Raw genomic sequence first — 27,383 nt, 5'->3', positions numbered from 1 at the left:
CCTGCCGTTAGCCTTGAAGGATAATATAATAAAATATAGGATCAAGGTACAATCGTTACATTTGGAATATGGCTGAGGAAACGGTAACCTCCAAAAATGCTAATCACCCAGACGGCTGATATGAGCTCGTTAGTTTGTCCTTTCAGTTTTAAAGTCCTTGCACCAGTGACATCTTGGATGAGCACAGTATTCTGTTCCAGATCAAGATCGTCCAAGATGAGAGGAATTCCATCAGCTGACTAAATCAAAAATCCAACTCTGAAGTATCTTTGTACTGTTGATGTTTAATATTTTTTCATAACAGTGCCAATACAAAAACGTTATGAAAAAAAACATGTAAATCACAGAAATACATAAATATATGTTATATATATACTAAAGTCTTTCTACACATTTTTTAAAGATGACTGGAAATAAATAAGTGACATCTAAAAACAGTACACAAACCTGAGACTACTGTCGGGCTGCGCTGGTCCCTATTTCATTGCTTACAGTACGTTTTGTGCATAAACATGCAGCAGTCAGTTCAGACTCATTTTAAAATGTTACAATACTCAATAAATAAATCTGTTAACACCAAATCACTTCTGTTTAGGAACGTGAAAATGAACCTTATAAAAGTTCACAGGGCACTTCTCATCTTCTCATCACATTCCCAGATGTGAAAAAATCTAGAAAAAAGATAAATAATGAGTAAGAATTCAAGAAAAATATAACTATTCAAATACCATTCAAAAAAATACTTTACTTTCCCTGGATGCTTGAGATCTCAAGACGGACTGTGTAAACCTAACATATTCTTTAATTATATACAAAATAATTATCAAAATCTTAATCTAAAAACTGAACAAATTATGTGATATGGTGATTAGGGCAGAACCCTTTATGGAGTGAATGCTGAATTACACAAACTTACATCCATGTGCCTGCACTCGTCTTCTTTTTGCATATCTGGGAGGGTAACTTTAAATTGGAAATTTATTGAATATCACTAGAATTTATTTATTTATTTCTGTACTAAAACCTACACCTTATCTCCTACGTTTATTTCATACGTTTAATATAAAACTCAGTGTTTTCATGTTCTCGGTTCTCTCAGCTGCCATCGATGGTTCTGCTCTAACTTTGTCCAACAGATGACAGTGTAGCACCGCAGAACCCGGGTGGGGAAAGATGGGAGATCGAGTTCTTTGATATGGTGGGGGCAAAGATGGAGAGAAGGGCTTCTTCTTCTTCTTCTTCATCATCATCATCTAAGGGAAACCTTCGTAGCTTCCAGGGTGTCTGAGGCTGCCAGAAGACAGAGAACATATAATGCAACTGAGGAATAAGTAGAAGGTCAACTGTAGGGATATTAAACAGTTTCAAGAAGAAAACCTAAAGTTTTACTATACAGTATCAATAAATCCATGATGCAATAATCCTCACACTTAATTATGAAGAATATGCATCACATAATAAATTGAGACAAAATGTCCAAAAATAATGAGAGTTTGCATTTCAGTCCACTTATTGTAATGAGACTCTCCAAGCTGGCTCTGATGCCTGTTTAAATAATGCAGTGTTTAAATCAGGCTTCCTGCGGGTGATGGAGGGCAAAAAGGGTAAAATGGTGAAGTACTGTGGATGAACTCGTTCCTTCTGCAATCAAAGCAAAGAGATGAAGAGCAATCGTGCAGTCTTTCAGGAATCCTCCTCGGCTTTACAGCTCACAAAATATGATTGGGAAAGAGCACAGACTAGTCTGCAATGCATTTTTGCACCGTCTACATGGCTCCCCACCTGTAAAGCGGGGAGCACATGACCTCATCTTTTGATGTCCTTCAGGGGTTGCAATGAAAAATATCTATTTATAAGTGTATCCTTATTGATTTCCTCTGTGCAGTGACTTCGAGCAAAGAAAATGTGAACAATCCTTCCAGCTGTGATCCAGGAGGGAACTTATTTTCTCCAGTACGACATTTAATTCATACCAGTTAGCATAATTGTGAAACCAGTGCTACAGGCTAGCCAGTAAAACATTTCAGATTTTATATTCTTTCTGTAGAAAAAGGATCAAATAGTAATAAATCAGTAGACGCGTGTTTCTGACTCATCATTCTGATACTCAGCTGTGATACTTTTGATCTTACCAGCCACTCCTTTGAGCTTCGCTGCTCATCAATATCAAGCTGAGCACAAGTCTCCATGGCGCTCTCCTCTCCAGATGTGCAAGTCCCACCTCCACTGGCTGAAAACCTGCTCCCAGATCTGGAATAAAAAAAAGTAATTATTTATTTTCACACCAGCTAGATATACACATACCGGTATCTAACAAATCCAGACGCTGCTCAGGATTTATTGGGATCAAATGCATCTGATATTTTCTAAAATCATATAATACGACAAGCACCTGCCTGATGTTTGGAAATATATTTCCCCCAGTCAACCTGATCCGTGTAAGCACGATGCATCAATATTTAAATGCAGTGTGCATGTTTGTGTGTTTCCACCTTTTAGGACGCCTGCAGCATTTCCTCTTTCCCCAGGATGCCGAGCACAATTTCTCTTTCAGCTCGAATACCAGGTGCCTCTTTTCGAATCTTTCATCAGTGAGATCCTCCATCTGAAACACACACAGACAAAAACGATTTTATACAGTCACAATAAAGAGCTCACGTCCGAGTGACGGTGACTGTACCTCCGCGCTCTCTGCCTCCTTGTGTCTCAGAGCTGAGGTCTCAACCAGCCTCCAACTGCAAGGAAATACAAGAACGTTGGAAAGCATGCAGTTTGTCTGTTAGGAGTTTATTAAAGTAAATAAAGTGAGTTTTATTAGTGTTATAGCTTAGCATTCAACATCCTGAAAATGAATTAAAGACCAAGTACAGCACTGATGTCCACATAAAACATCCATAGAGCACCAGAGTAGCAGTACCACAGAGACTTCTATGGTACTTCTGCAGAGGTCGTTTTATTTCCATACCTGGGCGTGAGGATGTTTTTGTATTGCAGTTTCTCCACTTTGGCCATTGACACGGGAAAGACAACGCTGTTGATATTATACCCACTCACTCCTTGGCGTTTGCGAACAAATCCCTAAAAGGACACGGCCCAAGTGGGAGCAACGAACAAACAACATCTCACAGCAGAGCTCTGGAGCGATCACACAATCAAGATCGCCGTACGCCATCCCTCACTCGTCTCAAGTCTTCTGTACACAGACCAGGTTTTTCACATTTCACTCTTGTCCACATTAAGAGATGCCTTTAATATTGTGTTCATTTGAATTCATATGTTAGTGCAATGTAAATGTTTATTTCACTCATTACACAACAGTGCACCAGCAACCTTTAATTGGAACTTCTACATGGTAAGTTCTACATGGTACAGGCTGTTTGGGTTTGGGTGGTGAGTCTCTGATATTGTAGGGGACAAAGCGGCGTTCTGAGTAAACCTCCTTCTCTCATTTTCTCACAAGTGGAAATAAGGTACCTGTGTAGCCTGCTTGTGTGTCTCCTCCATCTCGCTCTGCTTCAGCTCTTCATCTGAGCTGTCCTCTGTGTCACAGAGCTGGTAAAGAACATCGTCTTTATCTGGACACACAAAAACACACACGCAATCCCACCTACATTCAGTACTGGAGAGGCAGATTTACCAGTTCCACTCCCTGGAATCAAGCGTCTTCCCAGTCGTCATTTAATCACAGATTTACAGTAAAAGCATGAACATACTCATATAAACACGTTTACGCACACACACACACACCCACACACACACACCTTCTATCAGCCTCTGGACAGAGCTTCTCTTCCGTTTCCTCTGACTGGCTCTCCTGTGTTGACTCTGAGCAGAGCCTTCCATCTCAAATGGTGACCGTCTCATAACGCTTTTACAATGCCCACCATACGTCTTGTATTTGTGACCTATAATGACACACACACACACACACACACGTAAATCAAGTTAATATGTCACTGTGTTTTTCCTGTCATCCTAATCTACCCCTCGGATCCCTGGGGATTTTATCCTTAACCCTTATCTTTACAAATATAGTTCCATTTCCGTGACAAACCACCTTCTTCTGAAGAATGACGTCATCCAAGCTGATGAGAAATGCATTGACTGGTATGTGAGTGACGCCTCCATTAAATCCAGTCTTCTTTATCCTTCTCGGTGCATCTCTCGCATTACCTCTGGTCTGTGATCACATATTTGTATTCACTAGCCACTCTCACCCTGGACAAACCGACGTATCAGAGATTGTTTTCTATTATCATTCTGCATTGTGGACAATCGTGTGAGTGAGCAAGGGTTGCTAAAGCTCTGCAAATAACGCAGACCTGATTTCAGTCTAAATCTAAAATAAAATGATAAATACTGGCGTTGGTGAAATGCCACATTATTTCATTTCCAAAAGAGAGACTTCCATCCAGTTTCCACCGCTTATCCGGGCCGGGTCCCGAAAGCAACAGTCTCAGCAGGGATTTCCAGAATTCCCTCTCCCCAGCATCTTCCAGCTCTTCCGGGGGCATCCGAGGCATTCCCAGGCCAGCCGAGAGACAGTGTCTCCCCAGCGTGTCCTAGTTCTTCCTCCTTCCACCTCCCCAGGGATGCAAGGTGGATTCTGAAATAGATGCCTCTGGATGTGGAGGAACAGCGGCTCTGCTCCGAGTTCCTCTGAGCTCCTCACCCTGTCTCTAAGGGTGCGCCCAGCCACCCTGCGGAGGAAACTCATATCGACCGCTTGCATCGAGGGGAATGAGCTGCTTGGCGGAGGTTTTCGCTCTCTGATTTTCCAGTAATTATAAATACAACACAATACGCTGCTTACAAAATGGCTCAGGAATGCTATAAATACAAAAGTGAAAAGTTGTGTTCTGAAAGGTAAGTGAGTGAGTGAAGCACAAATAGAGCAGAGGAGAGTTAATAAGGATAGGATCCTACCGTTGGATGGGGTGGAGCTGGGTCGGCTGCGGCGGGTTGGACCACTTGGCTGGACATTAATGAAGAAAGGCCGTTGGTGCCATTCTTCTCTGACCCGGACCCGTTTAAAGTTGTGGGAAAGAGGAGTGTCTGTACCTGGTATGTGTTCAAAAATAACACAGTTCATTAATAACAGTCGATGTTCTTCTTACTCTGCAGAGTTTTAAATGCAAGCATGACATTACAGGCTGCGCACACACACACACACACACACACACTCAGGATACCACTCCCTTATCTCATCGACTTTAATCATCAGTATAAAAAATCTGATATTGTCCTCAAGAAATATTTGTTCCTCAAAAGTTGGATACATATGAAAGAATACAATGATTGGCTCCGCCTCTTCCTGGCAGTTACCCAATCACACTTCAGGTTAATGAGATTTTCTGTGCACGCCCCTCATCCCAGCTAGCACTCCCTATGTGCTACACCTGAGATCAATGGATGACAGAACCAACATGGCCAGTGTAGCGCCTCAAAATAAAATAAAATAAAAAACATGCATCCAAAAAGCCTCTAATATTGAATGCTACAAACTTCTCTTAAAACGATACGATAGTGTTTGAACTGAAGAGCGCAGCTCTCTCACATGCTATGTAGCTACGCTTTTTTTTTTAATGTTTACCTTACCTAATGAATGACCCGGCACAGGATGAGGGTGGGAACTGGATGACAGGGCGCGACTGGAGCTGCAGTCAGGATCAGAGCAGAGGACGACAGGATCACACGCTGAACATGTGGAACAGCTGGAACAGGACGGCGTCAAGAGGGAGGAGGCGAGGCTCGGTGTTAATGTCCCTGAATCCTGGAGCACAAAAGAGATCAAGATATGTTAAACCATCGGTAGCGTTTCTTTTAGCCTGGCTTTTGTCTCCATGTGAGACATGAAGTTTTGACAATGTGTGCAAAGACTATTCACTACATTTCACAAGGGCATTCTTTGTCACCTGGTGAGGTCACAAACGTGGTTTGATCCTGCTTGTTATTATTAATATATACTGTATCGTTATTTTGAGTGCTACGCTTGAACAGCAGCAAAAGGTAAAACAACTTAGCATTCCTTTCCATCAAGTTATGCAGCAGTGTCTTCAAAATGCTCCCCGATCATCTGAGTTACATCAACACCCACACACACACACGCACACACACACACGCACACACACAAGAATCTAATTCAAGTTAATGCTGGCAAAGATGCTTGTTTCATTCAAACTTAAATGTACTGCACTAAAGATTCATTTTGATCACACTAGCAAAAAGATGGTTAAATATATTTTGCGATAGGATTTGTTGTAAATGCAGTGTGGGTTTATCTTTTAGAGCTGCCTTGTTTATTTGAAGCCGATCCAACAGGCAGTACCGTTTAATTAAAAGCAGGCGTCCAGCTCTGCACAATAATTCATGGTCAATTCCACAATCTATTTAAGAGATGTGGAATCAAGCCACTGACGTCTGACTGATCGCAGCTGTGTTTGCCACGAAAACAACACATAGACAATTCTAAAAAAAAAAAAGCTTTATTGTACATAAACAGCCTTTATAAGGCGTTAACTGGTTCTAAGATTGCGATTTTTAAGTGTTGAAATGTTAGTGGATATTATATTATAATATTTATTTGATATTAACTCTTATTAAATGAACATACTGAGCATTAAACAGGAAATTATACCAGAGACTCATGAGCATGTTCAGGCACAGACTCCCATTGTTAAAGGGAGAAACCCTCCAGTCACTTTAATTACAGGAACATCTAATCTAATCTATTCAGGTTACAGTATTTTCAGGTACATGTACTTGCACAGTGTATTTAAATGGCCAGATAAACGTACAGGGAGCCTGCATGCGGCCTACCTGCTGACTGCTGCGGGTGAAGGCACTGAGATGGAACAGTTTGGGCTTGTGGTAGACGACCAGGGGTCGGGTCCGGGCGCACACACGGGCTTTGAGTTTCCTGGTTCCAAATGTCCTTCTCTTACAGCTATCAAACACAGGAGTGTTACCTAAACTCTGACCACTGGAGAAAGGATGGATGAGGTCAGGGATGTGACTCACGCTAAGCTCACCCACATTCACACAACTTATAAAAGAAGGCTTTTAAAGTGACTAAAGAATGACTCCATCGGGGAACAATTAGGCCTTTATAAGATCTGGTGTTGTTCACACGACCGATTTGGTGCCGTCCGGCCACTTGCTTTTTATGGCACTGCACTAGGTGTAGTAATGTTCTTGTGCTGTGCGTGTATGTGTGTGTGTGTGTGTGTGTGTTCAATTTATCAACCAGTTTCATTGGTCTCAACTTCTTCCAACCTCTTTAAACATATCTAAACAGAATGTCAGTCTTTATTTTATAGTATGTGGGTTTTATCTTCACAGCCAGATGGGAAATGTATAAAAGGCATCATGGCGGGATGATTCAAGCTGGTCCAGACGGCCGGGACTTACCGGGCTGTTTCACTGGGTTATGTTTCAAACAGGCTGCATGCTTTTAAACCTGCTTAGACTTTAGCCGAGGCCTGAACGGAACATCATGCAAAGTCTTAACAATGAGTTCTACTGCTCTGCTTCAATTTAGATACATTTTATTATCCTGTTATTACAAACAAAAGGTGATCAATTAAAACCCAGTAAATCTATTTATGTCCCATTATTTCACTGCAAATAATGAAAGGCGCATCGTGTTTGTGCCTAGATGAGAGTGTGTGTGTGTGTGTGTGTGTCGTGTCGCTACCTTGTGAAGGCTATCTCCCCATTGCAGGCGTGTGGCTGCTTGGAAAGCGGCGAGAGGCTGAGAGGAGGCATCAAACTGTTGACGAGCCGGCTGAGCTGAGCACTCTGTAATTAACACACCACCCGTTCGATGCGTTTCACAAACAAGACCTAGAATACGATCCATCAAATTTTTTCAAAGCAGTGGGTGAGTAAGCCCGAGTAATAAAGTCAGTTACTTGCATTTACATTTACTCGCTGCTACTCGTGTTTTAATTTTGCCTGATGCAGCATCAAAATATTTTCCAACTTGACTTTATTTTTTTTACTTATTATACAGCTTTCTTTTATGCCGAGGACACGTCATCACGCGAACCCTCGCTGCTTTTGATGAACACACAAATCTCAGTAGCAACAGATTTCTAAAAACAGCAGGGATTAAGTAGAATGTCACACAGAGGAACAGAATTAATTTGGTTTCCTGTAAACCTGGTGCTGATACATGACAGATTCATAATCGCCTCTGCTTCTCTACGCACCGGATCAACACACTGATTGAGTCTGACAGTGAACGGCGCGGTGTGATGAGATCGTAGGTGTTTGCACGAGTCCCTCCCTCCTACCTGTCGCTCGATATTGTGCAGAAGCCGATTGGGGCTGCAGGGGTCAGGGTCAGAATCCAAAGCCCTGCAGGGAAACCCCGCCATGTCTCTCAGCAGGAACTGCTGGATCCGATTGTCTGCCAGAGGCTGGGACTCCGCCAGTACCACACCGCCCTTAGACGCACACACACACACACACACACAAACTGCCGTTCCCTGCGGAAGTTACAGAGGACTTTTGCCTCACCTTGGTGGCGCGGATGTCCTTGTGGAGTTCAGCCAGTTGTTGTATCCTCCCCTCCAGCTCGGACAGACGCAGCTGCAACCAGCTCCAACCGCTGCCCAGCTCCGCTCTCTCCTCCAGCCACTGCCTCTCGCTGCTGCGACGGACGGCAGGACAGTTAGACCCACATAATGCTTCACAAGCCTCCAATGATCCCGACAGACCATTGTTAAATGCTCTGGAATGCATTAAAAATGTAAAGAAGCCGACTGGGGTCATAAAATGCTACTTGGGCACTGGAAGATTAGCATATGAGAATCACTTGCAGTTAAATATGTCACCAAAGAGACACAGAATAATGTGAGAGGGGCACAGAGAGCACCAACATGCTGCACAAAAGCACTTGTCAGTTCATTCATTTGTGCTGAGGCAGTCTGATATGACCTGATTTGCACAGCCGTGTTTCTGTGTACGGCGTGAAGGAGCCCGGCTGGCTAAAGCTAATGTAGGTCAAAGAATAAAAACGCTGGCAATTTGTGTTGTGTGTCTCCAGTAGGTTTCCATGGCACTGGCCCATTCAGTTAAGTGTTAAATCCGTGTGTGTGTGTGTGTGTGTGTGGTTGGCTACTTTCAGCCGTTGCTATGGTAGCACTCGTAGACCTTGGCGAGGACATGGGGAGGAATCCCCGACCTCCACCAGTGAACATGCAGCTACAGAGTCTTTGAGTTTATAAATAACACCCAACGCGTAGTTTGCGTACCTGACTACAACAAAAGGAGTGCAAGGCCTGTGATTGGCTAAAGACCGACTTCTCAATCAAGGCCGACTCGAGCCTCAGCCTGAGCTGGCGTGTTTGCTCAGGCATTGACCTTCCTTCTCTCTCGTCTCTTCCTTCCAGAGACAATGAGCAGACCTGGACACCCTGCAGCTCTTTCCGACTGTAAAAGGAGAACATTCCTGGAATATTTGCAGTCTGAGAGTCAGGAAGAGGAACGGCTGCTTCGTAGCCGTTACCGCGCAGGTTCCCAAACTGCATAATTGTGTATAATTTTTAGGGAACTGTTGAGATTGCAGGCTAAAATGTGGGGGTCGTGCTACCCACTGGCCTGAAAGAGAGCCTGAATCCACAGTGAATAAAAGGCTCCAGCGTGTAGTTCTAGGGTTACGGATTATCCTTCTTGAACAGTGTTTTTTTGGCTCTTCCAGAGGAAGTAGGACTACAGGGCGTGACCCACAATGAAACACGTAGCTCTTCAACGATACGCCAACACTGTAAGGTTAAAATAATGCACATCTACGAAGCTGAAAATGAGCCACAGCTGGATGAGTGAAGGTCTGCTGGTGCAGCTCAACGATAATCCGGTCAAGTGCTCACACTTGGATGTTGGAGGCAGGGAGGAAATGACCTCCACCTCCTCCAGCAAGGGAATCTTTCTCCTTCAAGGAGGAACCCGCCATGAAAACTCCCCAGGACAGGTTTACTGGCGAAGGCAGATCATTGTTCATGTCCATTCTGAACACGTGCTTCATCTCCATCGTCATCACGCGTCATCTCGGAACACAAGGATGAAGAAATATCCTGTTTGGCAACATAAATAAATCAATTGCAACAAGATATCAGGCCTTCTGCCCCAACAGTAACAAATCTATCTCCATGACTGGGTGTTTGTACCAAAACGCAGAGACAGCTCTGTCTCAAATCTCTCCTGTCTAAATACAGATATTGTGCAAAGAATCCAGTTATAACTGCAATTTTGTACAGGTTACCAGTTTTATTTCAAACCACGTGAGACACAGTGAATGGGCGGGGGCAGTTCTTTAGTCAGGGGGGAAATATTCAGTGCAGACGTCTGAGTGACGGCCGTGATGAAGTTCTCTAAATAAAGGCTGTCCACGCGTAGAGAATCATTACTCACGTTGTTCTCCGAAGTCTTTCTGGCATTACATAACACAAAACTCTCCCAGGGCAGAGGTCATTTCCACAAAATGGTAAAAAAAACACCCTAAAAAGGACATCAAGGTCTCCAGCTTGACACCGACCCCAGACCTTATATGGGTCGATCTGCTTCAGTTTGTCTTAAACATTTATGCTGCCTATCGAGGCTGCCAGCCTGAAAAACAATCCTAAAAATAAGAGCATACTAAAGAATTTACTGCTGCCTGTCTTGGATTATAGCAGAATCTCACACGGTAAAGTTTCAACACAACATCATGTAAATGTGCAGCATGTGTTTCTTGATGTTTTATAAAATATGTGAAAAACACTAAAAATATATCGTTTAAAAAAAACATTTCAACGCGATGTAGTAGAATTAGTAGCAGTTATTAAAAAAAGCTAAATATGTCAAACGTATTGTTGTTTTTGCGTGACGTGCACCATTTTGATGATGTAATAGTAACAGCGTCTTGTTTTTATTACCACGGAAAATGCCAGCAAGGATACGGACACAACAGGACCGCCCATCCTAAACACACACACACACACACACACACTGGTAGATGCTCCAACAGCATTTTTTTCCACAAGCAAGAGGAGGAGAATCAATGGTTGGTATGTCTCAGGCTCGCCGTCTGGCTCGCCTCCTGTTTATTTCCCGGCCTGCCGGTAACGTGAACTGCTCGGTCTTTGAATGCGTCGTGACAACGGCATGGAAGGAAACTATGTGTGTGGAGTCGACGTGGTTAAACACGTCTTCACACTCCCCACAGCTGGGAGGACAACGCTCACGTCAACCGCACTGCAAACTCCGCTAAGGGCCAAGTCAAACATTCAGAGACAGCGGACTCTCCAAAACATCGTCTGTCCTCTTGGTGCGGGATTATTTGTGTCATCGCAGGCCTTTGCAGACGTGTGTGGTGGTTCAATGACCCGTTTCTAGTCACATGCACCTGAATACATTCACTTGTTCGCTCCACCTCTCTCTCCCAGTGTCCTCTTTACTGTGTTGAACCAAGAAGAAGCCTGGAGTGAAAGTTCTCTCCTTGCATTCCCCCACTTGTCTGAATTAAAACGAGGCCGGTCGGCCCAGCGTGATCCACAGCTGGAGTCTGGCAACCAAATCCCAGCAAAACACAACAAACCTCTTGGCATTGGGTCTACGATACAGCTTGTGAGACACTTTTCTTCAGCTTTAGCTGCTTGCTAAACACTATGCAAAGAGAAATGCATGGTCCTGGGAGTTTCTGCAGTCTCTCCTTTGTGGCTTGTTTTGTCAGCTGCAATAACCATCTGTGACTTCTGCAGACGCATTCAAGTCCAAAACGAGAAACAGACCTCCAATGCAAGGCAGCCCACAACTCCAGACAGAAGGAAGCTGGTCTTATAATCTAGTGAGCAAAAAGGAAAGAAGAAAGAGATAGCAACCCTTTCTAGGTTTTTAAGTGATGAATGCATCCCAGGAAAGGAGAAATGTCTTGTAAATATGTACAAATAAGTGCATGATTTATAACCCAGGCCTGTACAATAAGACAACACAATAAAGATCATGTCATGTATTTTTATAGTATAATATTTCATGTCTTTTTGTTTTGCCTGTATATGAATATTTGTCATCATTAGGAACGTCACGCATTTTAAGCCAATATTTGTTTTGCTTGCAATCATAGCTGGGTTCTGCGTTGTTTATATTGTTATTATTATAGAATTACATATTATTTTCATTTATTTCTTGCATTACTTTAGTTAACATTTTGCTGAAGGCTTGTTTTCAGTGTTTTCCCAAGTGATCAGCGGCGAATTCTAGTTTTCAGCGCGAGTCAAACGGCGCCGTTACCCAAAGACGCATATAACAATAGTTATTCTGTTATAACAGTCCAGTCGCTGTCATTTTAAGAGTGTGAAACCTTCTTCCTCTAAACATCACCCTCCATGGTTTTAACGCTTGTGTCTTCACTAATCATATGCAGCTACAAATAAACTCTTGATACTCACGCAGGCGAAGTCGTCACGTCCTCCTCTTCCTCCTCATCTGAGCTGCTGCTGGCCGTGGCATCAGAGTCCAACGCCCCCTGAAGGCCTCGCAGCACCGACTGGCTGGAGAGGCTGAACTCGCAGACTTCTGTGAGGGAAGACAAGGTCGTGGACTTGTCCGGCGAGAAAAGTGGGGGTTCGCAGTCCAAAAGTAAGGGGTCCGAACCTCCAGGTTCACAGTGCCTATTCAGCCCCTCCAGCTGCTGGGTGCAGTGCTGCACGGCGCGCTCTCCGAGCAGGGCTTGCAGTCGCCTCTGCAGCCCCTGGGCTCGGTTCTGAAGCCCTGCCTGCCTGGAGAGATGCTCCTTCGCAGCCTCCTCCAGCACAACTCCGGACGGCAGCTGGTCAGAGGGATGCAGATGACCCCCATTATCAGGAACAGCTTTACACCCACGCAGCAGGCGAGCCTCTTGGCCGTTGTGCTCGCTGACTATAAACATGTCTGATACACCTGGGAAGAGAGAAGCCACCTGGGGAGACTCTCTGAGGACTTCGCTGGGGGAGACGAGGCTGAGGAGGGGGGCCGGGCCTGAGATGAGCACCGCCTCATATTGGCTGGCAGACTCCAGCAGACACCGGGACAGCGCTGCGTTCGCGGCGCTGTCCAAGGGGCTCATGGGAAGACAGGAGTCCAGAGAGGGAAGTAAGGGACGGTTCTGCCACATCATCTGGAGGTTATCAACATCTGTCAGCTTCATCTGAGACTCCAGCTCAGTGCTGCACGTGGCTGAGTCCAATCGGGCAGCGGCAGGACCTGAGGACGGGTGGACTCCGTCGCCATCTTTCAGGATTTTGGACACTTTCTGATCCACAATAGCTTAGATAATCTCACCTGATGGGAAAAGTCATAATCAGTTTGATCAGCTGTGCTATTCTAAATATAAGGTGATGTTTTTGTGAACATATTTTGTTACATTTTCTGCTTATTTTAGACTGTTTTTTGTTTTTTGTCATAAATATATAAACTTTATTACAAGCTCTAGACCAAATAGTCAAAAACATACAACACAAAAACCATTAAAAAAAATTCAAAGTGCATTATTTATTTCAAATGAGCTTTTGACAAATTATTTAGCTTGTTTTATCGTATTAAAAGCGTGTTGAGGGTAACATAAATTAGTCATGTTGTCCCTGCTGAACGGTTTCACTCATATCTCCCAGCTAAATTATGAGACGTCTTCTAACTATAAATCAATCAATCAACCAATTAATCAAAAACATAGCAACAAGGGAAATGGGTGGAAGTGATCTGTCAAACAAGCAAAACAACAACACTCGTTCATAACAAACAGGTTAGTAAACAGAAAGATGACGTCACAACGTCAACAAGCGCTAAAGCTAACGCGAGCTAACCCGTCATCGGTAACGGGCGTTACCGTCACGCCCCGTTAAGACTTTTTTTTTTGTTTTTTTTTTTTTTAATTACTCACCTGACCAGAAGGTGAAGCGTTGACTCTCCATCATTCATTCCAAAAGAAACCCAAGAGCTGGATCTGTCTGTTTTCCATTCCCGACATTTTCTAATTCCGTCCGTTTTCCGTTCACAGCAACAAACCAACTGTCGATCCAACCTGACATTTTGTGTTTGCCTGAACGGACCCTGCTGACGTCGCGCGTCCTTCTCCGCTCATCAACCGTTGAACGGACAGAGGGGGATCTGGCAGAGGGGGGGCGGACCAGATTTGTGATGCCTTCACGGCATCCCCACAAACTCGGACTTTTGAACACTCTCATGTACCTCCGCTGAGGAGATTATATTTTCGCCGTTGTTTGTTTGTTTGTTTTTCTGTTTGCATTTAGCAAGATAACTCAATAAATTACGGACTGATCTTGATGAAATTTTCAGGAAATGTTTGGAGTTTTACAAGGATACAGTTGGATACAGTTATTTATAAAATGCAGGAGAAAGTTCCGATTTATTACAGAATCGGTGGGCTTCCTCTCTTCATGGAACGCTTTGGCAGTTCCTCGTCATCACTAAGAACTGTTCCATTTTTCCAGTTGAAAACTATCTCTGCATTGCGATGAGATTTATTTCTGCTGTTTTGGCATTGGATGTGAGCGTATATCTAATGAGACGTCCACAAATAATTTTAGCCTCAATCTCATCTGCAGTTTGTTGTCAATCAGCATCTAAGTACCGGTATTTCTCCTACTTTATTTCATTTCATTGCGTTTTATCTTCATTCCCAAGAAACTCATCCTAAAACTAGATCTGAAGTGAGATCATTCACATAGGATCTAGTTTTAAATTTTACATTTATATTCTTAGAAAATGTCATAATTAGAAGAATTTTGTGAAATCTTTGTAGGTGAAAACTCTATGACAAAGGCCCCAGGAACCATGTACCGGGAGCTCTTTTAGAGGGCAGTGGGTAGTAATGCACTTAGTCACACACTGCCTTTGAATAAAACTAGGAAGATTTTAATAACAGTAATATTACACTGCTTTACTGAACGGAGAAAGTTCATATGAGTACACTGTTGACACAAAGCATAACAAGCATTACTTAGAAATACATTTTTAGATGGCTTGGTTATACAGAAAATGCATGAATATAAATTGGGCTGATTTGCAGCTAAACAAAATAAAAGTTTTACATCGAAAACATGAAAACAATCTTTTTCTTTTAGCTCCTGCACTAATATTCCAATAATCTGGGAACACTTCTGTTGATGTAAATGGATTACAGCAACGGCTCCAGCATCATCCTGCTTCTTCAGCCGGTTGAACGTCAGGCCCTTTTAACAGCTGTGTGGCACTGAGCCAGATGTTTGCTGCTCTCTGCCTGAATGCACTCTGACCAGCTCCCAGGTTGAATGTAGTGCCCATCATGTAGAAGTTGATGACAGTGACCTGAATTAATGAATACCCAGAGTTCACATCTCCTGAAAAATACTTCTCCACGGTCCACACAGCACAGATCATATACATGATTCCCTGCAAGATGCCAGTGATGGTCACTCTCACCTGACTTCTGAAACGTGAGCAGGAAAAGGGCTGCCCAATAGCGACCATGCGATGCATGTGTTTGCAAAGGTAGAGTACAGTGGAACTGCTGGACATCACCATAACACACATACCAATAATTAAATTGACCTTCACAAAGACAATTGCAATGTCAGCCATATGTTCCAGCAATGATTGTATTTGGAAATATAATGTGTCATCATAACCGGTCAAATTGTAACTGACAACATGCGGAAAAAAATTACTGAAAGTATAAAGATCTATAATCACTATACTGACATTACACAAACTAAGACATTTGTCCAAAAGCCAAATGCAGTAGATGACGGTTTTGATATTCTTCTTAATCCAGGTGAAGCTGGCTCTCTGTGCGGGCACAATCTGGGTGAAAAAGAAGAAGTTCAACCAAACAGAGGAGCTCATGCTGGTGTACAAAGTGTAGACAAACAAGCTAAATGAGACTGTCATGAATTTTGAGTAACCAGTGATCATAAAGATGTAGTGCAGCATAGCTGATAGCAAGTAAATCATTGTGCAGCAAATCAGCGTGCCCAGAAGAAGCTTCAGAGGTTGTTTGATCTGTTGTCCATGCAGTGGACGCACCATGCAAAAGATGAAAAATATATTGATCAAGATGTTGAGAATCACAAAGGGTCCATTAACAAAGCCAAAAGTGATAAAATCCATTGTTATTTCTTCAGTGGAGACCATTGTGTTGCGGCTGTAGACCTTAATCTCTATTAGATCTGCAGTCCTTGCTCTGAGAAGCGTCTGAATCAGCGTCACTTGGCTGGGAGAGGTGCAGAAGTTCCCTCTTTATCCAATGTCCTCTTCCTTTATGACGACTTCAGTCAGAAAACCTGTGATTTACTCCAACCTCTTCCAATGTAAGAAATCTGACACATTTGCATCGCATGCAAATTATAATATGCAAATAAAACACGTCACTTTGAAATCACACTGAATTGTATACTGCCACACTCGTGCCATGTTTACAGTTGACATCTATTGGTCATTGTTTATTTTTTGCTTCTAGCACACTAACAATATGTTTAGATTCTTAATTGCCTGCAGCGAAGGACTTATTAATGAATGAAGGAATTTATTAGGGTAAACACGTTTAGTCAAATAACTGTTAACGCCTCTCTCTGTTGAAATCAAGTTGGAAGCACAGAGACTGCAGTTAATTGACTCGTGAATCAATGTCATTTTTGAATGATGATCAAATCCTGTTTCATTTATGTTCTATACAGTTTCCCTTAAAAATTTAGTTTGTGCTACACTTCTTGTTTATCATATTTTCCCTTTCTTTATTCTAAGCTAATTTAAGTCCATGCTTAAGATCAAATGCAGCTAATTTCTAGATGAGATGAATATGGAATGATTTATTCAAAAGAGTTTATGGGACAGCATAGTGGTGTAGTGGGTAGTGCTTGCCTGTCTATGTGTGGCCCTGTGATCAACTGGCGGCTTGTCCAGGGTGTGCGCCGCCTCTCGCCCCGTAGACTGCTGCGATACGCTTCAGTATTTTATTTCAGTAGATCCCACAACACGGATTAAGCAATTAAGAAAATGAATGAATAAACATAGTTTGTGCTACATATGATATATGTAGCACAAACTGGGTTTTAAAATCTGACTACTCATACATATGAACATTGAGTCAATCATTCTGATATACTAATGTCAATAATGTAGATTGCACTCACCAAAGTACCCAAATGCAGTGGTGTGTGGCCACAGTAGTTGTTCCTGTACAGGGAAACAGCTTAAATGGACCAGAGTACATGCAAAAAACTACATCCACAGAGGAGAGTATATGTACATAATATCTTTGTCTTACAAATCAATCTTGTTCTAAAGCAGGTTTTCCCCTCAATGTTCTACACACAATAGTCCATAATGACAAAGTGAAAACATTTTGTTCTAAGTATGTGATGTCGCGTATAACACCATTTCTCATTTCATTTTCTAACCGCTTAATCCGCTGTCGGGTCGCGGGCCAAGCTGGAGCCAATCCCAGCGGTCAATGGGCGAGAGGCGGGGGACACCCTGGACAAGCCGCCAGTTCATCGCAGGCGTATAACACCAGAAAGTGGAAATGAGTTGATTAAATAAAGTGGACATTTGGACAAACCTCTTGAAGGTTTCAACAGGGTCTCTTTGGCATGCGAGAGGCTCCAGAGCCGAGGCGACAGGCGGGCTGTTGAGGATCTCTCTTTATCCGGGAGATAGCAGCGCTGAGGCCTTCAGCTGTTCCACCAGGCCCGGGACAAAGCTCCACAGCCCCGGGGTCCTGGGGTCGTCCTCCCTTTGGCAGAAGTGGTAGGCCAGGCAGCGGGATGTCGGAGGGCTAAGCCGGGGTGTCGCAAACGTACTTTACTGTTCATGTTGAAGTTCCTGTACACGGTCCGGGCTCCGTACAGAAAGGCGTCTCCATCGTTGGTGATGCAGCCGTCCACCAGGCCGCGGGCGTCCAGGTAGGCGCACAAGGCCTCTGCCTCCCCAGCGGCGGTCACCCAGGGGACGCCGAGGCAGTCCAGCATGTCTGCACACTGCAGGAGACAACTAGGACAAGACTTTTAGAATCAGACAGAAACCCATGAGGCCTAGCAGAAGGGACAGACAGGACACGGACCTCCCTCAGGATGGTCTTGAAGCGCCCCCTGCTGGTGCTCGTTGGAGCGGAGCCCTTCGTGCACCCCCCGTATCTGGCGGTTATCCTCTTCTTCATGGTTTCTGCCTTCAGTCTCGGCGCGTCTCCTTCAATCACGAACACAAGCTTTACTCGCATCAGCGTTAAGGACGACACCCTGAAAAACAAGTTCCTGGACAGGAAGCAGCGTCATCAGAAGCGACTCTCGCGCCCCGAGAAGTGGCTTCGTGCGTGACGTCGCCTCAGGTGGGGTTTGGTGACCCTCCCCATCATGGCCTGGACGTGCTAGGCCTCGCACACCCACAGACTCATAGTCCGGCGGCTTAGCAAAATTATGGGGACACGGCGGATAAAAGCACCAACATTTCTTTATGTGCTCTACATCACCATAGCTTTCAATTTTTGGTGGGAGCCACCTTATCAAGATGGCAGATGGCGGCCATATTGGATTTCCGCCATGTAAAATCTATAAATGCTAATATCTCGGCTTCCAAGCCACTTAGAAGGTCAATCTTGGTGTCAAAGTATACATTTTCTGAGTCCACCGCCAGCGTCTGTCCGCTCAAACCGAAGAGCGGAACCGACTCGAGAGACGGCTCGATAATGGACCACAGGGCGTGGACACCCATAACAACCGCAAAATGCGTTTGGAAGGAATTTCACGCAGGTCGAACGTTTAGACGCCACGGAATAATTCCCGCTGCGAGCTTTCAAACTGCGGCGCCGTTTGGCTGCGTACCCGTTAGCTTGACTTTCCCGGACTTCACTGCCTTCTCAAGGTATTCAGTAGTAGCAGCATCGAACAGAAAACAACGTATATGTTCATAATAAATGTAATTAAACCATTAAAATGTTATTGTTCTAAATATAAGACAGATAGCTACGTCTAATACTTATCAAATAAACAAGGTGGGAAGAAAGGAGACAATCGTACGAAGTCGCTCGGTGCCGGACATTTTCAACCTATTACGTCACATTAAGGCCAGCCAGTACATATTTGTTTTCTTTTTTCAATAAAGTTTTATTTCAAAATGAATAACAGTACACAAAGCACATATGACTACATAAATATTGTTTTACAATATAATATTGTTGATATTATTCTTATTATTATAGATGGAGAGGAATACAAAATTACAACCGACTGTCGATGGGCTCAGCCGGGGTTTTGGGGGGCTCAGTCGGGGTCACCACGGGAGGCAGCGTCGGTTGCCACCGCTGCCGCCACCACCGCAGGGGAGCCAAGGTCGCTGCATGCTCCGCCGGGGTTTTGGGGTGCTCCGCCGGGGTTTTGGGGTGCTCAGCCGGGGTTTTGGGGTGCTCAGCCAGGGTCTTCGCGGGAGGGAGCTTCGGTTGCCGCCGCCACTGCCACCACCGCCGGGGAGCCGGAATCCCTGCTTGATTTGATTCCGGCTTGGTCCCCTGGAGAAGGAGGAGAAAAACACATGTTCATTCATAAAACTCTTGAGGGGGGGGCACCGGAGCTGCAATAACATTAAAAACACAAGACAACTGAATAATCGATTATCTCACCTCTGAGATGGGAGACGGGGTGTCTGTGGACTCAACCGGGGTGTTAGTGGGCTCAGCCGGGGTTTTGGGGGCGTCAGCTGGGGTCACCATGGGATGGACTTTCGATCGCCGATGCCGCCACCACCGGCGGGGAGCCGGAGTTGCTGCTGGATTTGACTCCGGCTTGGTCCCCTGGAGAAGGAGGAGAAAAACACATGTTTATTCATAAAACTCTTGAGGGGGGGGGCACCGGAGCTACAATAACATTAAAAACACAAGACAACTGAATGATCGATTATCTCACCTCTGAGATGGGAGACGGGGTGTCTGTGGGCTCGGCCGGGGTTTCTGTGGGCTCGGCCGGGGTGTCTGTGGGCTCGGCCGGGGTTTCTGTGGCCTCGGCCGGGGTGTCTGTGAGCTTGGCCGGGGTGTCTGTGGGCTCGGCCGGGGTGTCTGTGGGCTCGGCCGGGGTGTCTGTGGGCTCGGCCGGGGTTTCGGTGGCCTCGGCCGGGGTGTCTGTGGGCTCGGCCGGGGTTTCTGTGGGCTCGGCCGGGGTTTCTGTGGGCTCGGCCGGGGTTTCTGTGGGCTCGGCCGGGGTGTCTGTGGGCTCGGCCGGGGTGTCTGTGGGCTCAGCCGGGGTTTCTTTGGGCTCAGCCGGGGTGTCTGTGGGCTCAGCCGGGGTTTCTTTGGGCTCAGCCGGGGTGTCTGTGTGCTCAGCCGGGGTTTCTTTGGGCTCAGCCGGGGTGTCTGTGGGCTCAGCCGGGGTGTCTGTGGGCTCAGCCGGGGTGTCCGTGGGCTCAGCCGGGGTGTCCGTGGGCTCAGCCGGGGTTTCTGTGGGCTCAGCCGGGGTTTCTTTGGGCTCAGCCGGGGTTTCTGTGGGCTCAGCCGGGGTGTCTGTGGGCTCAGCCGGGGTTTCTGTGGGCTCAGCCGGGGTGTCTGTGGGCTCAGCCGGGGTTTCTGTGGGCTCAGCCGGGGTGTCTGTGGGCTCAGCCGGGGTTTCTGTGGGCTCAGCCGGGGTGTCTGTGGGCTCAGCCGGGGTTTCTGTAGGCTCAGCCGGGGTGTCTGTGGGCTCAGCCGGGATTTCTGTGGGCTCAGCCGGGGTGTCTGTGGGCTCAGCCGGGGTTTCTGTGGGCTCAGCCGGGGTGTCCGTGGGCTCAGCCGGGGTTTCTGTGGGCTCAGCCGGGGTTTCTGTGGGCTCAGCCGGGGTTTCTGTGGGCTCAGCCGGGGTTTCTGTAGGCTCAGCCGGGGTGTCTGTGGGCTCAGCCGGGATTTCTGTGGGCTCAGCCGGGGTGTCTGTGGGCTCAGCCGGGGTTTCTGTGGGCTCAGCCGGGGAGTCTGTGGGCTCAGCCGGGGAGTCTGTGGGCTCAGCCGGGGTGTCTGTGGGCTCAGCCGGGGTTTCTGTGGGCTCAGCCGGGGTTTCTGTGGGCTCAGCCGGGGTGTCTGTGGGCTCAGCCGGGGTTTCTGTGGGCTCAGCCGGGGTGTCTGTGGGCTCAGCCGGGGTTTCTGTAGGCTCAGCCGGGGTGTCTGTGGGCTCAGCCGGGGTTTCTGTGGGCTCAGCCGGGGTTTCTGTGGGCTCAGCCGGGGAGTCTGTGGGCTCAGCCGGGGAGTCTGTGGGCTCAGCCGGGGTGTCTGTGGGCTCAGCCGGGATTTCTGTGGGCTCAGCCGGGGTGTCTGTGGGCTCAGCCGGGGTTTCTGTGGGCTCAGCCGGGGAGTCTGTGGGCTCAGCTGGGGTGTCTGTGGGCTCAGCCGGGGTTTCTGTGGGCTCAGCCGGGGTTTCTGTGGGCTCAGCCGGGGTTTCTGTGGGCTCAGCCGGGGTGTCTGTGGGCTCAGCCGGGGTTTCTGTGGGCTCAGCCGGGGAGTCTGTGGGCTCAGCCGGGGAGTCTGTGGGCTCAGCCGGGGTGTCTGTGGGCTCAGCCGGGGTGTCTGTGGGCTCAGCCGGGGTGTCTGTGGGCTCAGCCGGGGTTTCTGTGGGCTCAGCCGGGGTTTCTGTGGGCTCAGCCGGGGTGTCTGTGGGCTCAGCCGGGGTCTCCATGGTTGGGAGCTTGTGTCTCCGCTGCCGCCGCCGCCGCGGGCGAGCCGGAGTTGCTGCTGGATTTGACTCCGGCTTGGTCCCCTGGAGAAGGAGGAGAAAAACACATGTTCATTCATAAAACTCTTGAGGGGGGGGGCACCGGAGCTACAATAAGATTAAAAACACAAGACAACTGAATGATCGATTATCTCACCTCTGAGATGGGAGACGGGGTGTCGGTGGGCTCAGCCGGGGTCTCCACGGGAGGGCGCTTTGGTCGCCGCCGCCGCTGCTCCCGGTCCCGCTTCCGCTCCCACCACCACCACCGCTGGGAAGTCCGAGTTGCTGCATTCAGCTCCGGCGTGGTCCCCTGGAGAAGGAGGAGAAAAACACATGTTCATTCATAAAACTCTTGAGGGGGGGGGCACCGGAGCTGCAATAACATTAAAAACACAAGACAACTGAATGATCGATTATCTCACCTCTGAGATGGGAGACGGGGTGTCTGTGGACTCAGCCGGGGTTTCTGTGGACTCAGCCGGGGTGTCTGTGGGCTCAGCCGGGGTGTCTGTGGACTCAGCCGGGGTGTCTGTGGGCTCAGCCGGGGTGTCTGTGGGCTCAGCCGGGGTGTCTGTGGGCTCAGCCGGGGTGTCTGTGGGCTCAGCCAGAGTCGTTGCTGGAATTGACTTGGTCCCCTGGAGAAGGAGGAGAAAAACACATGTTTATTCATAAAACTCTTGAGGGGGGGGCACCGGAGCTGCAATAACATAAAGGGGAATTCCATTGCCTTGGTTAAATGATGAATGCAGGAAAATAATGAAGGACAGAGATGAACAACTTAAAAAATCATTTAAAACTGGTCTCACTACAGAAAGACAAAACTTTACATTTTTAAGAAATAAAGTAACCCAAGCCTGCGAAAGGCTAAAGCAAAATTCTTCATGGATATCATTGTGGAAGCAAAGGGGAATGCAAAAATGATCTGGCAAAATCTGAATATATTACTTGGCAAAGACATTAAAGACTCAAACAAATGCGTTGATCTTAAAATGAACAATGCAATGGTAACTAGTCCAACTGTCCTAGCTAGTAAGTTTAACTCAGTCAGGGAGATCAGAAATGTTTTCACCGTCTATTCTTACTTCCAGACCAATTAATCCTGCACAGCCTGTTTTTTCTCTACGACAGATAACAGAGCTGGAAGTTTCAAACATTGGCTCACTAAAGAACTCTAAAGCCAAGGATGTCCGGGCTGGATACAAATGTTCTCAAATTATGCAAAGAATCACGACTCTCACCAATAACATATATGGTTTAGTTTAGCTTAGTTTATTCCCAGCAGAAAAAAAAATTAAATAAATAAAAAATACCTTTTCGTGTACAAGAATAAATATGTCCAAAACAAACACCAAAGGTCATGTACACAAAAATAGCAAATAATACTTTATATAATGCTTGAAAAGGAGTGGGAAGAAGAAAATTAAATCCCACCCCATAATACAACTAATATTTCATTTCTGTTGGAATACTAATAATGGAAAAAAACAATGAAATATTTAATAAGCTCTATTTAATATATACAATATAATATATTTCAATAATTGAAACCATGGTCAACTTGTCATTTAAACAAAAAGTTGTCCCAGCATCTTGGAAAATGGCTGCAGTCACCCCAATCTTAAAATCGGGTAACAGTTCAAATATAGCCAACTATCGGCCAATCGGTATCCTCCCTGTGATATCTAAAGTTGCTGAGAGATGGGTAGCAAAGATTATAAATGAACATTTAAATAAAGACCACTCTCTTTGCATCTCTTTGCAATTTGGTTTCCGTGAAAATCATTCAACAGAGTTTGCAGACTGTCTGTTTATAGAAAAGATTAAACGCATGTTGGACACCTTCCCTGCGTTGGTGCAGTATTTCTGGGTCTGAGAAAAGTATTTGACACTGTAAAATGTAAATCATGAAATTCTTCTGTCTAAATTAACCCATCTTAATTTTTCTTTGGATGCAATTCAGTGGATAAAATCACATTTGGAATTCAGGAAACAGTGTGTCTGCATTAACAGTGTCAAACCACAATTTCTGCATTCAATGATTTTGCCACACATCGAATATTGCGTTACATGTTGGTCGCTGGCAGGTATAAATACATGCAAAATCATAGAATCACTATAAACAATCGTTACATTTCTTTGATCGAAAACCAATGTCATTCCATGTTTGCGGATGTAAATTAGCATTTTTGCTCAAATCCGGCATATTTACGTCTATTAGACGTGTCTGTAGAGATGTTCATTAGCGTGCACTGTCCCTTATCAAATAAATGAATGAATGAATAAATAAAAAACACAACTGAATAATTAATTATCTTACCTCTGAGATGGGAGCCGGGGTGTCGGCGGGCTCATCCGGGATCTCCGCGGGAGGGAGCGGGCGTCGCCGCTGCCGCCGCCGCCGCCGCGGGGGAGCCGGGGTCTCCACGGGAGAGATATTGCATTTCTGCAGCGGCCGCGGGGTCGCTGCCGGGGTCTGCTCTGGCTTGTTCCCCTGGGTATCTCCCTCTACAGAACCAGGATCAGAGTCAATAGGTCTGAAGTCTGTAAAAGTACAAAAATGAGCTAATGGTGCAAATTACCGTGTGGATCCGGGCCGTCGCCCATCGGGTCACTGTTCCCTGCTGGACATGTGTCGTCCAGGGCCTTTCGTTGCTTCATTGCTGACTTGGAACAAATACTAATCTGAGACCAACCGAATAACAATACAGCACCTGCGAGTTTAATAACGCAATGAGGTTCTGACAGCCTGAACTGGGATTTAAATAGTCAGATGTCAGTTGGACATCAAAGCGCCAAGGCTTTGATGCCAAAGCGCCAAGGCTTTGATGGCCAACCGCCCTCCCCCGGGCGCCCCAGTCCATCAGCATGCTGGCTGCAACGACGCCCATTCGTCCACGTTCATGTTGAAGACGTCCCTCCAGATGCCCGCGCAGCGACGGCGGCATCAGAGGCTGAATGTCGGGGGGGCGAGTCCGCCAGAGCGGTTTTATATCGGAGCCGATCTCCGGAGGTTCATGGGTCCACAGCTCAGAAGAAAGAGAAAGTTCACAGAAAAGCTCGAGTGCCAGCCTGCTAGCTGCTAGCTGCTTCGCCGTTAGCTCGGAGAGCGGTCCCTCCAAGACAAATGTGACATGATTGCGGAATGTTTCAAATTCCTTACACATATCCAGGGCTTCCCAGTCGATCTTCGGGTGCTCAAACTGCGAAGACGCCATAATTGGGTTCTTCTTGACTGTTCTTGACAGACTTCTTCTGACACCGTGTTTAGCAGGGAGCCATTTTCTTTACTTATTCTGCCCTACGGCAACTCCACAGGGACAAACAACAACAGCGCGACAGGCGAAGCAGTCACTCAACTAGCGCGTCATACGTTACAGCAGGGGTCACCAACCTTCTTGAAGCCGAGGGCTACTTTCTGGCCACCGATTCATGCAAAGGGCTACCAGTTTGATACACACTTCTGAAATAAAACATTTGCTCACTGTACCATTAATCATTAATGATATTCATCTATGTAAATACACTGATCATGTTTAATGATTACTCACACCAATTATTAACAACGTTTTAACAAGGTAGGGGACAGATTTGACTTGTTCAGAAGTCTTTTATTTTATACAAACTCTTGAGAAACCATGGCTCACGGGCGACTCACAAGGTCCTTGCGGGCACTTTGACGCCCACGGGCACCGCGTTGGTGACCCCTGCGTTACAGCGACCTTCCCGAAGGACGTCGTTTGTTGGCAGGGAGGTGTGAATCAGGCTAAATGGAGGATAATGCCACCCAAAGAAAAATAATGGCGACGGTTGTCGGTTCGATGCCCCCGCTGCACCTGAGATCTCCTCACCTCTGGAGGCTCCACATCCAGACTCATCTGGACAAGAAGTTAGAAATAAAGTTCTACAAACTGAACAGGTCTCAAATTAAAACTCCAACCCGAGTCCTGAGAGAGGAAGTTTCAGGGGGACGCGGACGGGGACGGGGACGGGGACGGGGACGGGGACGGGGACGGGCTGTTGCTCCGGCGGAGGATGCAGCTGCCACCAACCTCCTGCCAGACGTTTCATGCCTGCAGGAGGTGTTTAAGGCCTCACTCCTGTATAATTCAAGTATAATTCGTTCCAGGACTGAGCTCGTAACTCAAATCACTCGTACGTCTCAAATCAAAATATTGCTGGCCGGTTTGCGCGTGTCTCGGAACACTCGTATGTCGTCGAGGTACTACTTTACTGTACAATGATTTCTAAAGTTGTCACATTTCTGTCTGCCAACTCGCTGCTGGAAACACATGCTCCATCTAACCCACAAATATGGTCCTAGATTGTTTAAATATTCTACATCTGACCATGTGACCTGACTGAAGATGGTCAGATCAGAAGTCCTCCCCGTCTGCTTCACACCAACATCACGCATACATTTGCTATGAATACCATGAAGTGTCTGACAAAAGTCATACGTTTTCTTGTTGATGATGCAGATGGCACGATCAATGTGTTTGGTTCGTAGGACAGAAGACGGACAAAGTCTCATCGCTATCGTTCATGTCAATAGAGTCCGTTGACATCAATATGGATGAAAGCGCATTCCGGCTGAGCGCCGTGCGTTTCATTCACCTGCAGCTCGTGCAGCTGGCCCAAGAATGTGGTAAGACCGTCCACAGCGGTCAGGCCAGCCTGCAGTTCTGCACCGAGCTGAAGGACCGACTGAAGAAGGTTCTCCATCAGGTATGCACTGTTCAGTTCTTTCAGTCATAGATGGCACGGGGGGGGGGCAGCGAGAGCCCTCATGCCTCTTAGTGTCTTCTGATTGCAAAGGGAATCTTGACTTCTGTCTTTTCACCTCACACACAGCAATATATTCTAGAGAGACTGCATTTATTGCCGGTTGGACTCGTTCCTGTCTTTAGAGTCGTGTGGCGTACTGTCCCGCTCTGGAAGCTGCAGACTTTGATTGGTCGAGGCGGCTTTGGGTGAGTCAGATAAGACACTCTCTGGATTCTCTCTCCAGTCACAGAGGATCCTGACGTTCTCTTTTGCCTCTCGTACAGGTCCTTCGCCACGGTGAGCAGCAAGGCGACGGGTCAGAACTTTGCCATGAAGCCGGTAAAGCACTGGATAGTGTTCCCCATGGAGCTGGCCTTGGAGCGAGGCATTCTGACCTTCACCAGAAGCCCATTCATTGTCTCCATGCTGTGCTCCTTTGAGACCGAGACCGAGAGCTGCATGGTGATGGAGATCATGGGAGGTATGTGTGTCGTTGCTGATCAGTATGTACCAGTGTTGTGTGTAGCGCACGCTAACACTTCATGTATCGAGTACGTTTGAACCCAACACATCTAATGGCTGACTGTCTCTGTTCTCTGTCTCCTTCCGACCGCGTAGGGGGTGATCGTGGTCGTCTGCTCCGCAGGAACGGACCCCTTCCATTGGACCTGGCCCGTCTCTGTGTGGCAGAGATAACCCTCGCGTTGGAGTATGTCCACGCCTACGGGATTGTCCACAGGGACCACAAACCAGACAAGTGAGTCCACAGCCCGTCCTAGATGTGAGATTAGATTTAAGCTTTATTGTTTCTGTTTTGGGATTTATTCTTATTTTTTTATGTTTTTACATTTATTTTTTATGTTTTACATTTAGATTGAGCTTCCCTGATGTGTCTGGAGAATTTAGCGGTAGCCTTTTCTCCAACATCTCCAAAACCAG

General features: G+C 46.3%; 2 protein-coding genes and 1 pseudogene across 2 annotated transcripts; all 3 read right to left on the bottom strand.

Moving 5' to 3' along the window:
* Positions 1 to 270: 270 nt before the first annotated feature.
* Positions 271 to 13,931, bottom strand: kansl1l (KAT8 regulatory NSL complex subunit 1-like). Its single transcript, XM_068746534.1, has 15 exons — positions 13,901 to 13,931; positions 12,432 to 13,287; positions 8,524 to 8,656; positions 8,298 to 8,450; positions 7,697 to 7,800; positions 6,820 to 6,946; positions 5,599 to 5,773; positions 4,927 to 5,055; positions 3,762 to 3,905; positions 3,475 to 3,575; positions 2,966 to 3,078; positions 2,681 to 2,735; positions 2,493 to 2,605; positions 2,133 to 2,250; positions 271 to 1,290 (listed from the first exon to the last, which is right to left on the bottom strand). The coding sequence occupies exons 1-15, from the start codon at positions 13,929 to 13,931 to the stop codon at positions 1,120 to 1,122; spliced, it is 2,523 nt and encodes an 840-aa protein (XP_068602635.1). The 3' UTR covers positions 271 to 1,119.
* A 1,246-nt stretch (positions 13,932 to 15,177) lies between these two features.
* On the bottom strand, positions 15,178 to 16,128 carry tas2r201.1 (taste receptor, type 2, member 201, tandem duplicate 1). The gene is made up of 2 exons (XM_068746532.1): positions 15,721 to 16,128; positions 15,178 to 15,570 (listed from the first exon to the last, which is right to left on the bottom strand). Exons 1-2 carry the CDS (start codon positions 16,126 to 16,128, stop codon positions 15,178 to 15,180), a joined length of 801 nt encoding a protein of 266 aa, XP_068602633.1.
* A 1,462-nt stretch (positions 16,129 to 17,590) lies between these two features.
* On the bottom strand, positions 17,591 to 18,726 carry LOC137902443 (flap endonuclease GEN homolog 1-like; annotated as a pseudogene).
* Positions 18,727 to 27,383: the final 8,657 nt, after the last annotated feature.

The sequence above is a fragment of the Brachionichthys hirsutus genome, chromosome 12 (genome assembly GCF_040956055.1).
Source record: "Brachionichthys hirsutus isolate HB-005 chromosome 12, CSIRO-AGI_Bhir_v1, whole genome shotgun sequence".
Taxonomy (NCBI): Eukaryota; Metazoa; Chordata; class Actinopteri; order Lophiiformes; family Brachionichthyidae; genus Brachionichthys; species Brachionichthys hirsutus.
The sequence above is the reverse complement of the archived record's forward strand: the minus strand, read 5'-3'. Positions and strand labels throughout refer to the sequence as shown.